The sequence below is a fragment of the Fringilla coelebs genome (genome assembly GCF_963513975.1).
Source record: "Fringilla coelebs genome assembly, chromosome: 10".
NCBI classification, from domain to species: Eukaryota; Metazoa; Chordata; class Aves; order Passeriformes; family Fringillidae; genus Fringilla; species Fringilla coelebs.
This window is the reverse complement of record NC_140036.1, coordinates 6,552,298-6,568,356: the sequence shown is the minus strand read 5'-3', so window position 1 is coordinate 6,568,356 and position 16,059 is coordinate 6,552,298. Positions and strand designations below refer to the sequence as shown.

Below are 16,059 nucleotides of genomic sequence, written 5' to 3'. Positions count from 1 at the left end.
GTGCTGTTGATAAGTATTAGAAGGCACCAAGCCCTGTAAAAGGCATTAATTCTTCTATTACATGGAGAAGTACACAGATAATAGACAGATTTACTGAGTTTTCTCTTCAGCTTTTACCTTCTATTCAGTAACATTTTTTCCCTCATGAAAAGGACATGGGCACTATCTGTTTTACATTTTAAATCAACCAGTAACACCAAACCAAAAGACAACATTCTTCCAGTAACATCTGTCATATGTCATGGAATGACAACCATGAGCATATCAAAACAATGTTCAGGACATGAGAATAAGGCTTGTAAGGTGATGATGTCAGAATGATCTCCGATAAAAAGTCCTGTATAGTCCCTGTTATCCGATTCAGATGATGGACTATGGCTTCTGAACTAACCAGAACTTTGTCCTATCTTCTCGTGTTACATTCTGTTTTGTCTGTCTCCAGCTGTAATTCAGATAAAGCTGATGGAGTTCTGGAGGCTACATATCTTCTGCTGCTCTGCTGCTGATCCACCATCTCAGTTGCTATAGAGACAAGCTCTGGAAGCCATGGAGGAGCATGGGAGAGAAGCCACCCACAGGCTCTCCACTGGTGGGCTCTGGCAGGGCCATTCTCAGCACGTACTGAGAGAGTCAGGTTCACTCTCTGAAGGTGAGGAAGAGTCAGCAGGTGCCAACCCAGTGACGCACGAGGGGGACTTGCACACACAGTACATTGCTATTCAAAGAAATTCCAGGTACTACCGATCCATGAGGATGCCAAGCAGAGGGAAAAGAAAGACTTCAAGAGAGGCAATGCACATGCAGCATGCTACAGGTGAGTACTGACCCAAACAGCATTATGCTTCTTTTTCCAGTGAGGTTAGGAACTAGAGGAGTCAATAGAACAGAAGGACAGGAAGATAGAAAGCAGTTCAGCTGTCAGCACATAACAGAACACCCCTGCCCTACAGCACAGCAGGCAGAGGAGTGCCATCCTTCTTTTTTCAGCTTGGAAATGTAAAATGGCTGGATGTTTCAAGACATTTCATGACAGAGAATCTAAACATATGTGGGACTCTGCACTACCACCCCTCTGCTCTGTAAGAGAAAAATAACTTAGAGAAAGACATGAAGCTGTCAATAAAGCAGGGACTTTAGCATACAGAAATGAAAGTTCAAAAGTACAGAAAACAGTCAGCAAAACACAAGGAAATTGCAATGGTTCCTTCTGAGGGACGAACAAGTCTTCTGTGAAAGTGCAGTTACTGCTACTTTGCACTGAAGAGAGCTGTAAGAAACACCTAGGCTCCCTATAAACTAGGAGGTTGAAATAACAGGAGCACCATCCAGAACATACATGCATTCAGCCATGGCTTCAGTAAAAAAGGAATGAGTTGGCTTTCCCAGAGTATGAATAGTACAGAGCATTACTGCAAGGCCAGGCTAGAACCAGGCATCTTTTGTGCGCCAGAGCTGGAACCTTGTCTGAGCAGCTGTCTGTGAAAGAAGCAAGGGAAAGATAGGAGAAATTAAGAGAATGCCAGGAAATTAACTATTGCAATACCCTGAGAAGCACTGGAAACAGGGCTGCATGAAGGAAATTGAAGTGGTTTTAATCTAAGTCCGAAATGAGAAACCTGGAACTGGGAACATAGAAATTGCCCTTTGCTTCCACCTCCCAGATGCTTTGAGAAACTGAATTTTAAAACTCTTTCACAGCAAAGTTACCTTATCTTATTTTCAGGTTATAATCTAACAGAATCAATGTTCTGGACTATGAACTTTGGATAGCTGCATGAATTAAGATGATACATCTCTGCTTATGTTTCACTGCTGTGCAAACCACTGAAAGCTATTGCTTTGTTATGTAGCAGTAAAGCTACCTCTTCAGCTCCTGAAAGTAGATCGAGTTCCTCAAGAAAAAAAAAAAAAACCAGACATCCTCCATCCCCCAAATTAAAGGGGTGTGGGAAATGTCCCCAAGAAAATAGGTGTGTCATGCCTGCCTCACCAAGGGAGCCATGCTATTTCAGTATAAAGGTCCATTCAGGCCTGTGGCATGGACAGAAGGAAAATTCCTTTCTTCCTCCAAGTTTCCAAGCAGACAGCAGCAAAGAGCTCCTGTTTAATATTCTGCTACTGTTGCAATGAAGTTTGTGGATAAACTGACTGTTGCCTATGCCCGAGCAGAGCCCCTCTCCACCCTGTTGGTGCAAGACAGGACTAGAGCAGAGCCATCCTCTCCCTACCTTCCACAGCACTGCTGCAGAGTTAGCACAGCACGGACCCGCCCTCCCTCCTCTTCCTGGGTGTCACTGTGTCCCTGCAGCTGCCGAGGAAGTCCTCACCCCTGCGATCTGCAGCTGGCAGTGCAGCAGCACCAGCACAGAAAGACTCGCCTTCTTCATAGACCTGCAGCATCATGGCATCAGGGCGTTGGCAGAGGAGGACATTCCTCATGTCTTTGCCCGTGTCTTTGAGGAAGGACAAGCTAAGACAAGGGCTTCTCTCTTAGCAACTCATTAGAGCATCCACAATGCTGACCTGTGCTTCCCTGCCACTCCCCTCCCTGTATTACCATTACTGAAACAGGACTGGTTCCAAACAGGGCTTTTCTTTCCTTCCATGCCTGCAAATGTTCAGCAAGCCACACTGGAGAACGTGTCTCTTCTCCAGTCTGTACAGCAAAACCTGGGCTAGGAGCAATAGTTCTTTCTCCGAGGCAACTGTAGCAAGTCCTCCTCAGAGCTACAGCCTTTAAATTCAACTAGGATTGTGTAAGATTGCTGCTCTCCCTCTTTACTTCCCTGAATCCATTCCCCCTCCTGAAACTGGACAGTGGGTGCTTCTAAACCAGCCTCATTTGAACTTCTGGCAGCATTTGCTGACATGCATGGAAGCAAGGGATGGGTGAGCTATTTTATATAGCCTTCCAACCCATTTGAACAGCAGCTATCCAAGAATGTGACTCAAGCTCAAATGTTGACCTATTCTCATTTTGCTTAGGGAACAACTGGAGGGGAGGAGAGGGGAAGGCAAGAAGACAGGAAGAGACAGAAAATACAGAGTAAGATACAAAATGAGAAAAATAAAGACTCAAGAAATGAGATCACCGAAAAACCATTTAAAATTATCTAAATCCAACTCTGGGAAGGCTTCCATATAGGCACCCTTTGCACCAGCCCAGTTTTGGCTTTATAGCCTAGGAGCTGTAAAACATAATAGATACTTTTCTTTAACCAGAAATTGTTGGGTTGTTTTGGTTTTTTTAAGAACTCTTCTTTGACATAAGGATAAAGTGTTTAAACTATTCAAAGTGAATAATGCAAACTACTGTTTCATAAGGCCTTGGCTCCATTTTAGGAAGTCTTAAAACTCTGGATGTCATAGCTTCCCTCTGAAAATTTTTTTAAAAGGTGCATCAGAGCCCTGCTTCAGGCAGAGCACTGATCTGACTGTGCTATCACCAGTGTGAAAGACAAACAGAATTATGACTTAGACCAAAATATTTCTAATAAAAAACAACAAGGCCATTTATCAAAGCCTCAAACAATGGGAGATTTCATTTGAAAAGTGAGATGCATCCTCTCCTGCCAACTATTACAGTAGTAAGCCTTGGACTTAATGCAACTTGGACTCCCTGTAAAAGGATCAGTGGTTCATCTGAGGGAAATTGGAGTAGTAATTAAAAGTAAAGCTCCTCTCTCACCAAATCTAACCTTGATTTATCTAGTAAACTGAACGTCTTCAGAATGCAGATGCAGTAAAGCAGAGCAGTAATGAAGCCTTGATTTGGCAAACCAAATATTGCCATGCACAGGCACACACAGCTGAACACTTTCTGCCTAAATAATTGCACTGAAAATCACTCATGCTGGGACCCAGCCTGCAATGTGAGAGTGCTACTCCCGTACATAAGAGCTGGTACCCTAAATCCAACTTCACCTTTTCTCAGCTGCATTTGCTTTATACAAGCAGATGACACTTCGATCTTGTTTGAAAATCAAAGCTAAAATGTTACCACCTTTGTGTCTTGTGGTTTTCCTGTTGCCTTTGGTGTCAGCAACCCACTACATACAGTAAAGGTAAATTAGGAAAATTACTGTTTTAACACCCTCTTGGCTTTCTCTTATATCACAGGTTCGCTCAAAAACTATGAGCCCATCAAAGAGCCTCTGAATGTTTTACCAAATAAGGGGTCATCATCTCCAGCAAACTCTGATCCAACAATGTTAGATGAATTATTGATCCAAAGGTAAGGAGGCTCCCATGCAGGGTATTCCCCATGCCTTCCCTGAAAACTAGTCAGTGGTGTCAGAGTGAGAATGCTTGTTTTGGGAAGGACAGCTGGACTAAGCTGTAGCTCTGATCCATGCCTTCTCACCTTCACTTCTGGTGCTGCTTTCAGTCTTAATGACTTATATACCAGAGTATTAGTATGGTGGTAAAAGGGTCTTATCAATGTGGGTTTGAGGAAGACAGTAAAGAGAAGAGGTGGAACAAGAAGACAGTGGGGAAGATGGAATAAAGGGGAATGTGACGCAGGGTCACCCAGCAGTGTTAGCCAACTGGGCAGACTGCCTTAAGCAGTTTCTTGAGAATACGGAGAGCCTGTGGGGATTTCGTTATGGAACACCCCAGCATCAGGGTAATCCCTTTCTCAGCCTTCATAGAGAGCTCTTCTGAAGCCTGTTACACAATCCTGCATGGAAAACAGGATTTTATAGCTGAAGAAATGGCTACAAAGATTTTGTCTAAAATATCCAGACTTTTTGTTTGCTTTTTTTTACTTTAAAGAACTAATAAGCAACAGAAGCTTTCAGTGAGGTAGTCTTTTTTGGCTTAAATCCCCCAACAACAAAGGTCCAGCAGAAGACCCTGTTCCCATAACTCAGAAATTTACATACATCCCATAAATCTGCCCTCACTCCTGCTCTCTTGCCACTGCAGTCAGGCAGAGAAAGGAGCAGCTACCTATCCCTACATTTTCAAATATAACTGAGGTTTTCTCCCAAACTCATTCTCTAACTACTCACCTCCTCTGTGTACAACTGTGAGATAGTGCCTCCTTCTACTGTAGATCAAGCTGGAAGCAGTAAGCACTTGTCCTCTAAGGGTGCATGCATCCTGCTGTACCGTCTGGTCCTAATTACTGAGACCAGCTGTGTTGGGGTAATACAGAGCTTTCCCAGGCACTTTTCCTTGTGGAGAGACTCCAACAGAACAATTTTAGCCAAATGTCAAGTTGGATTTAAATAAATTAATTGCCTTGGCTAAAATTGATTGTCCCTTGGCCGTAAACTGAGCATATGAAATGAGACAGCCACAGTCTGCTGCAATGTCAAACCTATGTGTCTTCCTTTCCTTGGGGCATAATCATCACTGTCAGTCTGACATCCTGACACTGGCACTTAAGCAGCTCTGAAATGTGCAATTTCTGATTCTCCCTGGAGCTGGAAACGATGAGCCTGTGCTAGGAGTTAGTTGTATCAAAGATGCTGCTGGGCACAGAACCTGTCAAGCTCTAAGTCATGTGTCTGCTAAAAGCAGGCAGTCCTGCTGAGTGGCATCTCTTGAAATTGGGCACAGAGATTTAACAGAGAATGAAACCCAAGTTCCAGCTCAAATTCAACCCATGTCCTCCTTCCTTCTCCAAAAGATCAGTTGTAATTTATAGGAGAACCACTAGAAATCTGCAATTGGAAAGCATGCAAGAGCCTAAAAAGAGCCATTATTTGTAGTAATCGATACTATCTACTTCTATTTGGAAAAAAATGGCCATTGTGCAGATAATACATTTAAAATATTATTGCTGGTCTCAAGAAATACATTTAATTTCTCCCCAAAAGAATAAATCTGGTGCCTGCCAGCTGACCATTCTTCTGAAAGCAGAAGCTAGCAGTTCTGCAGAAGAGACAGTACAGGCACCTCTGACCAGGACTGGGAAGATCCATGACATTCTCAGGAGTGGATCACCACAGTCCTGAGGGCAAGTGGGCCAACAGTGCTGCATCTCTTCACATTCAGAATCATCCTACAGCAGCCATATAAATAGTAGGGCTTGGAAGTCACAATCCCTTCTCCTTGCATGAAGATAATCAGCAGGTCGGACACAAATGGATTCTTCACAGGCAAGGATGTCATTTCACATATAGCCATGCTACGTAATTCAGGGCAGGAAGTAAACACAGCTGGGGAACATAGTGAAGAGCTCAGGAAAAGGAATTGTCATCTGCATTGTACTCAGATGGGATTTTGATTTGAATCTACATGTCTTTCAAAGCCCTGAGAACAGTAGAGTAATTCACTGATCTCACAACATTGGTGTCTGAACCCAAGATGTCCTCAAACATTATTGCTGGTGTTCCAAACTCTGGATGGCCACAGGCCATCCATAAAATACTTCCTAAGAGAGTTTTTATGCTAACTATGCTCAAATGTTATTTTTTTCCCCATGACCTTTCTCTTACATGATCTCCAGCTCCCCCTAAGCACTCTAGAGTTCCCCACAGCATTCCATGGCTTCCTCTCAGTCTTGCTCATTGTACAAAGGTCCAAACCCCTACAATGGCAAGCCCCTTCCCAACAACTCAGCTGACCTGCCCTGACCATATCAGTGCTGAGCTTCTAGCACAACTTCTGCTTCCCAGAGTAACCAGAGCCAAAGCCCTGGGAGGAGCTGCACTCATAAAAAGCTGCTCTTTCACACTGGGATCAGTCCTTCCAGCTCCAGTGTGGCAGCAGCTGTGCAGAGATCATAGAAAGCTGTCACAGAAGATACATTGGAAGAGAAGGGCAGTGTGAAATTTCACTTGGCAAAGCTCATGAGGCCATTGGTCTACTAATGCAGAGCAAACTGTTTCTTTACGCTGCTTATGAAACCTCCAATTCAGATAAACAATGAACCATCTAAAAACCCTTTGATCACATTTGATCTGAGCTGGAAGAATGGAAGTACTACAACAATGAATACAAATAGTCACCTCTGGCAGCAAGAGGGAATCTAGCTTGTTTGAATTCCTGCAAACACATGTATTAGCAAGAAGCAGAACACATGTGAAATAGCACAGCACTCTGAAGGGTGCTCATGTGAATTTGGGTTAGCATCCCTTAGCCCAGCACTCTCGGTCCTGGGCGGCAGAGGGCACTGCTTTTATAGCCTGATTTAACCAGAAGAGCAGGAAAAGCCTCTGGAGAGTCCAGGACCTGGATTACAAATTTGCATATTTGAGCAAGTTCCCTTCTATTTATGAAATACATTTCTTAAAGTTACTTGCCGATGGTGCTTCAATTTGCAGGTGGTGAAGTCATGAATAGCTGGTGCAAACACCTGTTGACCAAATCTTTAAAATTTGTTGGTCTACAACAAATTTTTGTTCTTTCAGACACAGATAAATAGATTTTTTTCCTATCCCTCTTTTCATGCAATCTGCATCCTAAAAAGTCTAAGAGCAACCATATTTACAGGGAGAAGTATTTTTAAAACCAATACATTTTCAGTAAAAATAGCCACTGTAGGTATTAAAATGTCATTTCCGTGAAAATCTCATATTTCACAGGATCACACAGAATGGCAAGCAATAACATAGATCATTCTAATAAAGCATCCTTCCAGCATATAGCCAATGTAGATCCCAATCCCAGCCTGCCCACCTATTCCACCCATTCTCTGCTTGCCAGGTTTTTCAGCCCACTCATATTTTCATTACTGTGCAAGATCTAGGCTTTGCCCTGCAGGTCTCCCAATCTGATCTGCTTCATCTGGACATGCCCTGACCCCCAAGTTCTCCATCAATCTCTTTGTTTCACTCCTTTTCTATCAGCTTCAACTTGTAATTCCCCACACAATTTCCTCAGCCTACTACCTACCAGACATATTCTTCTCACTTTCCCACCTGTGGCTCTATCTCAGTGTCTTTTTGGTCCACAGGCTTTTCACCATTTGGCTCCTTATACAATCTTAGTAACCCACCCCTCCTCCTAGATCCAGTGCCAAATTTTACAGTCTTTTCCTATTCACCATTTCCTGAATCATGCAGCAGTGGGTGAGTTGCTCTCTTCAGAGCAGTCCCCTGGTCCAGAAGTAGACCTCTTCCTCATCATGCTTGAGTCTTGCTCCTTCTGTTTTTCAGTTAAGTGGATTTCTCATCTTGCTGATCACAGAAATGGCCTTTATTCACAGTGCCTAGATCTGGACCAGGGAGCTTTTACAGCTACAATATCAGAAATTCTCTCAGCCCTCAGCACAACACACATTCTCTCCATGGGCAGGAACTCAGGAATTTTAGGTGCTAAAATCTAAGTCTAAAATTTGTGTGCATTGTGGACAGTGGAAAAGGGCCTATAATTCTATGGATTTTCACGAGTGTGGAGAAGATAAAACCCTTGCAACCCCAAAATGTCATTTTGCATGTCAACAGAAAGCAAAGTTTCTTGAAGGAGAGAACAACGGGAATCCAATAATATTTTCCTAAGTCTAATAAATAGTTAATTTTTTTTAATATATAAAAAAAAAATCTTGTCTCTGGTAGATGGTCAGTAAGTAAAAGATGATTATGAGCATCTAAATGTTAGAAGCACATAAAGATCTCATGAGTGGAATTTCTGAATATTTTTAGTTATTGGTAAGGCTGCCAACAGATATAACTAAGGTGTTTTGATGAAAGCTTAAGGAGCCTCAGAAGAGCAGATATGTTCCTAGGCTTTAGGATCTAAAAATACTATGGATGAGAATTTCTGCCTGTCTACCATTAAAAAGTCAAAAATCAGGAACAGAAAGTGCCCAGACATACTGATTACCAAAATCACTGCTAAAATATACACATGAACAGAGGGAAGCTGAATGAAACTGAGGTATGAAAAAGTCCTTTACTAGGTATAACATTCAAATCTATTAGTAACTTCACACTTCTCAATAATTTGGTTAGCTCAGATTTGAAAAGTGCTTCTTACCTCATCTTGTGGCCTTTCATGGTGTGAAACTCCCACTGACTAGAAGAGTTTGGGGAATTTTTCATGAATAAGATCTGCTGGGCTGCCTCTTCTCTTTTTAGTTTCTAGAAGAGGAGATATAATTTCTAAAAATTGCTGTAAGACAACATTTAGAAAATGCATTTAAATTTCACTCGAAAACAAGCTGTTTGCATGGCTTTATTCTGAGGATTGCTTTTGATTTGAAATACACATAATAAATCTTAATTCAAATGATTACTCACTTTTCAAAATTACTAGTGCCTGAAAATACAAAGATTGGGAATTCATCCCTCAAGTGCAACTTAAATGAGATAATTGCAAGAAACTAATTATAAATTCTCATCAATCATCACATTTTTAACAGAACATGGACCAGGTCAGCCAGTATTTCAAATCTTTTCCAGCAGCAGTACAGTGAAGCTGGAAACAGTCTGCAAAAACACAAACTCTTCTTTGCAGAATATATGCAAGTTCAAAGCCCCTTCCCTTTGCCCGCAGGGAACTGAACCATGATCATGCTCCATGTCAATAGAGCATGGCCACCAGGGATCATTTCCAGTGCCGTTATGCTTGCAGACCCTAAGAGTTCTAGAGAAAAAACTGGGATTTGGTCTGTTGGGGCATTGCATGACTTCTGTCACAAACAAGAGCAGAGGTCACACAGCACCGGTTCTACAGTGCTGTAGGAGAATTATTATGGGGCTTTAATGTATATTGTTCAATATGTACTATATGTATATAGTAGTCAGATTCTTTCTTTCCCCCTACAACTAGACAAGGAATTTTAGGATTAATTGAAGGGATTGTAGTGAGAATACTGGTTTGTCATCATGAGTTAGTACTGATTTTGGTAACTGGGGAAAAACTCTTTAGGCTCTGGATCAAATTGCTTGTTGTTACAGTGAGAGAAAAAAGTACACCTCCTCTAAACTGCTACATCATGTTTAAGATTAGGTGGGGTAGAAACTTCTCCAGGCCTGAGCCTGCCATTTCACAGCAGTGAAAAATTATCCAAGGTGGCACTGCCATGGTCTTGACGTCTATCTGCACGTCTGCCACTTCTGCTCTGTTGATATTCACTTTGAGCTCACTCTGTAGTGGGACAACACACACATAGATTTAGTTCTACCAAACAAAGAGAATCATTTTCCAAGAGTTTAGCTGCCCAGACTTGCTTACTGTGAATGGGATAAGCTTGAGTGAGTGCTGGCATAAAAGCAGAGATAGATATTTGCCTCAGGGAGTTGAGTGAAAAAACAAAAAAAAGTAGAATTGAGCAGCTATATCAGCTTAAGTTACATACAAAATCCTAACAATTGTGGAAATAGGGAGGCATCTTATAGCTATTCTACTTCATAGAAGTAGTGCCGTATTGACTGACTTAAAGTAGTATCTGTGAACAGGGCACTTAGCATGTTCAAGAACCTTTCTGAGTGACTAGAGAAAGCAGAGCAGCTCCAGGAAGAGACTGACCTGCCCTGGAACAGGCAGTAACATGTGGGATGCAAGGGAATAATACATCTCTGACTCTGACCTGGATCCCCCACTCCCAGCATGAAGATCCCAGTCGCCAGACCGCTCTGACAGAATCACTTGTTTGCCTGCCTTTAGTTTTTGTGTCAAACTTTAAAAGCTTTCTGTTTTGTCCCCAGACAGAAAAGCAAGACTTAGAAAATCCCAGCAAATTTTGTAGGACAAAAATATCTCCTTCTTGCTAAATATAATTTTTTTGTTCCAGTCCCATGACTACTGGGAACACTCTGTCACCTCAGATGGGAGAAAAAGTATTTCTCAGTATTTCTTGTTTTGTTTATGGATATTTCAAGAATAAAACTGGGAAGGAAAGAAGGAAAAACAACATATTTGAAAGATCAAATTGCAATTAAAAAAGAAACAGTCCTAAAGGAAAGAAAATTAGAATACTGGTCAGTGCTATGCAGTGTGACAGCTCTCTGAGACACAGAAACACAAACTACCACGGCCACAGGGGATATTTCACTTCTAGCTGGTGTTTCACCTCTTCAAAGCTTCCACTGGGTTTATTATCATTATTGCTTTCTGTGATATTTTCAAGTTTTCATCTCAGACCAAAAGTAAAATTATGTTGGAAAAAGTGAAAGAAAAGGGAAGACAGGCAGGATCAAATTACCAGTTATGGGATCATAAGAAGATGCTTTCTATTTCTGAATGTTTTTCATAGCATGACCCAGACATTTTTCTAAAAAGAAATTTCAATTTCCAACAGATTTAACCCTTGAGAGTGAAGCAATGTAAGGGGTTAGGAATCTGTTAAACTCTTAAAGCATACTTCTGAAAGATTTGTTTGGTTTTTTTTTAGTTAATACATCCAAAATTTATATGTAGATATACATTCATTCTAGTAGTGTCAGTTAAGAGCTTATACACTGATTGCACTTTGCATACTAGAGAGAACTCCTCACTGCTCTTGCTTCTGCCCTTGAGAAAACAGCAAACAGCATATCTGATTTTCCAGATTTCAAGGTAATGAAGAGGCTCCCTTTTTCTAAGAAAGAAGTTTTTTAAAGCCTACCCACTCTCTAATACCCTTGACAATATTCTTGCCCTGGCAGCAAGCCACCAAAAAATGAGCTTCAGATAGTTGCTGCTGCTTTATCCCTTCCACAAGGTTTTGGTCACCCCCACACTCACCTGGCTGCCCCATCCCCCTAATGCCCAGTGTTTAATGGCTGATAATGCATACTGACCATCTATCCAGTGACTGTCAGCCACAGCTCTCAGGCTCTCATCCTCCTCTGTAAGTACAACACAGGCTCCAGCTCTCACCCTCACCCGGGTATTTCCTTTTGGTTGACTGGTTCTTCTGACCTCCTGGTCTGGGACTGCACGAAGACCACACTCGCAGCCCTCTCTGAGCCCTCAATGACATTTCCAGCTGTTTTCCTTTCCCATTCTGCTTCTTAATGACTTAACAACTGAGCTCTCCTGTGTGCCAGATCTAGATCTAGTTCACATAAGCTGAAGGAGTTTCTCTGGACGTATTGTCATGTGCTGATTAAAAGCTATCCTGACGTATCATTTAGCAAAACCAATATAAAAATGATTAAAAGGAAGCCATTTTACACATACAGACCAACACATGGATTTTATGTTGTTGCATAAATTACTTTATCACATACAGAAAAAAATCATGGTAATTTATGCAACAGGGAGAGAGCAAGCACAGGGAATAGCGGAGCATTTTTCCTCTGTTAACTCCTCAATTGCAAAGTGGTGCAGATGACTTTTTTTTTTGCTGAGGGTTACTAACGTGTGGTGAAGAGCTGCAGCCAACCTGTCCACAACCACTTGAACTGATGCAAGGATGTAACCATACTCTAGAGCTCAAGAGAATTTATCCCTGAGGCAGAAAAACAATTACCTGAACGAAGACAGATATATAGATTACTGAGTACTGAGATACTTACTTCCTAAACGAGGGAATATATCCTTATGGAAGTAGCGACGCTAAGGAATGGGAGATGAGGGAAATGACCGAGCGGGTACGAAGCCCTGCCGGAGAAGGAGAGGCGAATAGCAGCCAATCCTGTGGGGTAATCAAGAGTGCGCTTCCCGGCAGGAGGGATTAGGCTGAGTTTCCCAGTTACATTCCTCCATCTCAGGGTTTCACTCCTGGAGAAGAAATGCACCATATGCATCAGATCTGGAAGCAGTTCAGGAGAACCCCCCTCTGCCACCCCCTTTCCTCCCTCAAAGCCGGCGCCATCCACACATAAGCAGAGAGGTGCAGGGGATGGGGGGCAGCGCTGCGCCCCGGGGCTGAGGGACGGGAGGTCAGTGCCGGGGCAGGACCACCTCCCGGTGTGGGGTAGCCGTGCATGGAAGAGAGGGGTTGTGGCATGAGGTGGGACGGGGTGTGTGGGAGCTTGCTGGGGGAGGGTGCCTTGCTGGGGAGGGAGGGAGCGAACGGAGGAAAGGGCTTCCCTGCATCGAGGGAAGAAGCCCCTCTGCAAGAGCGGAGGGGGAATGGAGGTAGGGGAGCCTGTGAAGGTGGGGGGCCTTTGGGGCAGGGATTGCTGCCTTTTGGCGGAGCCCTTGGGGAGGAGGGAGCCAGCCTCCCGGCGGAGGAGGGACCTGCGCTGGAGGAGAACCGGGGGGTGAGGAGGTCTCTGCGGGCAGGAGTACCGGGACCGGGGTGGGGAGCTCTGAGAGGGGAGCTTGGGGAGGAGGGGAACGACACGACACCTGAGGGGTCTGCGGGGGCTCGGAAAATATTTTGGTGGCGTTGAGAGGCTCTGCAGGGGGGGCTCTGAGAAGCTCTGGGGGAACTCAGGGGTCAGACGGGAGCTCTGAGATCTGCGAGGAACAGGGGCTGAAGACTGCCGGGCTTCAAGGGGTCTCGGGAGGGATTTGGGGAAGGCTGAGGGAGCTCCGCCAGCATTTAGCAGAACTCCATGGAGCCTCGGAGGAAATCTGGGAACGAGGAGAGAGGCTGCAAGGAGCTAGGGGGGCTCTGAGGGGCTGGTGGAAGCCCGCGGGAAGGTCTGAGGGTATCTCTGTGGGGAAAATCTGTAGGAAGGCTATGAGAAGAATCTGAGGGGAGGCTCTGAGGGGGCTCTGAGAGGATTTGGATGGAGAGCCCCTGGGGATGCCTGACGGAAGGTCTGAGGGGAGGCTCTGAGGGGATTTGAGGAGGCTGTCTAGAGATTTTAGGGGAGAGCCATGGGGACGCTTTGGGAGAAGTGGGTGTCTGAGGAGAGACTCTGAGGAGACCAGAGAGGCTCAGAGGAGGCTTGGGGGCTCAGAGGGCCGGGGTGGGGGCGGGCTGCGGGGGCGCCCCGGGGGCGGTTGCAAGTCCCCTCTCCCTCCCGTGCAGGCTGCTGCCTTCCTACCCCCGTTACCGTGGCAACCGCCCGGGCTCCCCCAGCCCCGCACCGCTGCCGCCGCTGCCGCCGGAGCTGCTGGGCAGCCGCCTGCCGCCACCGGCCATGGAGCTACTGGCCGCGGCCCTCAGCGCCGCCTGCGCCTTCGACCAGGACGGCTCGCCGGGACAGCTCAGCAGGTGAGGGGGGTGCTGAGGGCGGGGGGAGCTGAGGGCGGGAGGCGCGGGGCGCGGGTGCGCGCTGGGGCCGCTCTCTCCCGCCGCTGTCCCGCCACTGCTCTGAGGGCACCTCCGTCTCTCCGCAGGGTCCCCCCCGCCACTGAGGAGACCCCTGCCGCCGGCACGGCCGCGGCACAGCCCGCACACCCCATGACGGCCGACTCCTGGAGGAACCTTATCGAGCACATCGGTAAGGAGACGTGTCCACGGCGGGATGTCCGGCCGCCGCGGCGGCCTCGCACAACTTCGCCGCTTCTCCCGCTCCCCGCACCGACGGCAGCACAGCAGCCCCTAGAGGTGCCCCTCGGCCCGGCCGGACTGCACCTGCCGGCCCCCTGAACCCCCAAACCCAGAGCTAAAGACAAGCGGTGCACAGATGGGGGGAGTTAAGGGCGGGGTAAGGGCTTGTGCTGCAGGTCCCCAACTCCCTATCCTTGATGGGAACCCCCTCACCCTCATTACCGTGGCTTTTTGAGGTCTTTGGGGGCATCAGGTTTGCACATTGCCTGGCAGTGGATTAATGCTCTCGCAGAATAGCCTAGCCTTGTTCATAAATAATGATTATTCTTGTCATTACAGAACAATCATTAAGGCTACCCCAGACTTTCTACTGAAATATAGCTTTGCATACTCCAGAAGGCATAAGACTAAAGTATTTTTTTCACCCATCCCGTTGGACATTAGTTTCATGCACCAGGTTCTGCATCTATTCAGTGTAACAGCCGCTGGCATAGCACTTTCAACACAAGAATAAGTTATTTTATCCTTTGTGGTCTCTAAAAAGGCAAAGTTGAGGTTATCTGGGTGACAATGGAGGAGAGGACTGTTAAGCATTTGCTCTTATGGTATTTTCTTTTCTTTTTTATCTTTATCTTTTGTGGGATGGGGAGAGAACCTCCACAGCTTGTTTCTTGCTTTCCCACATCAGAATTGTGACATTCCTTAGAGGAATTTCATCAACAGCAAAGCTAAATCCCATCCTGAGGCAGGTTTTATGGTGGGAATATAGAAGCTTTGTTTTTAAACACTCCTGCTCAGTTTCAGGAAATAGAATCAACATACTTGAATCTAGAGGGCAGGAATGCAGCACTTAGCATGGGAAAATCGAATATATAACTCTCACAAGCAGCAATGCAAACCTCCCTGGCAGAAATGAGAAGGCTTCTTAGGCTGCCTCTGCTGTTTGGTGTCAGGCTGTGGCATGCAAGGCTGATTCTTGGTACACCTGATGCCTCTGGCACAATGCTGGAGAAGGAGGCTGGTGTGAAACCAGCAGCATGCTAGCATCTGTCAGACAAACCAGCTGAGTTTGGGGCCTCCTGGAGGAAAGTGGAGAACAATTTGCATGAGTGTTGCCAGATCTGTTACCTGGTTTTGGCTGTGTAGATACTAACCTGCCAAGGAAGCTGTGTCAAAACACTGTCAGTTTACTGGGACTGTGCACCTCAGAGGTGAGATAAAAATACTAAATCCAGCAGGAGTTCAGAGCAACCCAGTTGCTATTTTCATATATATTTTTATGTGCTGTGTATCAGAGGGAAACTGTGCAAAACTCTGCACACAACAGTGTACTGCAAGTCTGTTGTACCTTTATGGAGGAGACAGGGTTTTGACAATCTAAGGTGTTATGTTTATCCCCACCAGAGATGTTACATCAAATGGCTGGAGCTCACTCATTCCTTCCCTCCCTCCTGCTTTTGAGACATTAGTGGACTCTTTGCCTGAAACTGGAGCAGAGAATTTCAGAGAAAACCTCTCTGGGCCTCCTGGGATTTTACATAGCTTTCAATGCAATAACGTTTACTTTAAGAGCCCTGCTAACTCTCTAAGGCAAGGATTTCCACAATTAGTAACTAGTTTTTCAATTCCCCTCCCAGGTTTTAAGAGAGCTGGGAAGGGAGACTGGGACAGCAAAATTAAATGGAATAAACAAAAAGGGAAATGTCTGTTACGTACTACAAAAATTATGTAAGCATGCCTTATGAAGATCAGTCTTAAACACTAAAGTCAACAGATAACACCAAACT

The 16,059-nt window shown here is 45.0% G+C and overlaps 1 protein-coding gene across 1 annotated transcript in view; it reads left to right on the top strand.

Annotated features, from left to right (window-relative positions):
- Window positions 1-546: 546 nt before the first annotated feature.
- The window catches only part of NGEF (neuronal guanine nucleotide exchange factor), a gene marked incomplete at its 5' end in the record, with an annotated part of 35,474 nt that continues 19,961 nt past the window's right edge, over window positions 547-16,059 (top strand). Inside the window, 4 exons of the mRNA XM_084211931.1 lie at window positions 547-814; window positions 4,120-4,234; window positions 13,808-13,993; window positions 14,119-14,222. Coding sequence (XP_084068057.1) covers window positions 547-814; window positions 4,120-4,234; window positions 13,808-13,993; window positions 14,119-14,222 — 673 coding nt within the window. The remainder of the gene's footprint in view (window positions 815-4,119; window positions 4,235-13,807; window positions 13,994-14,118; window positions 14,223-16,059) is intronic.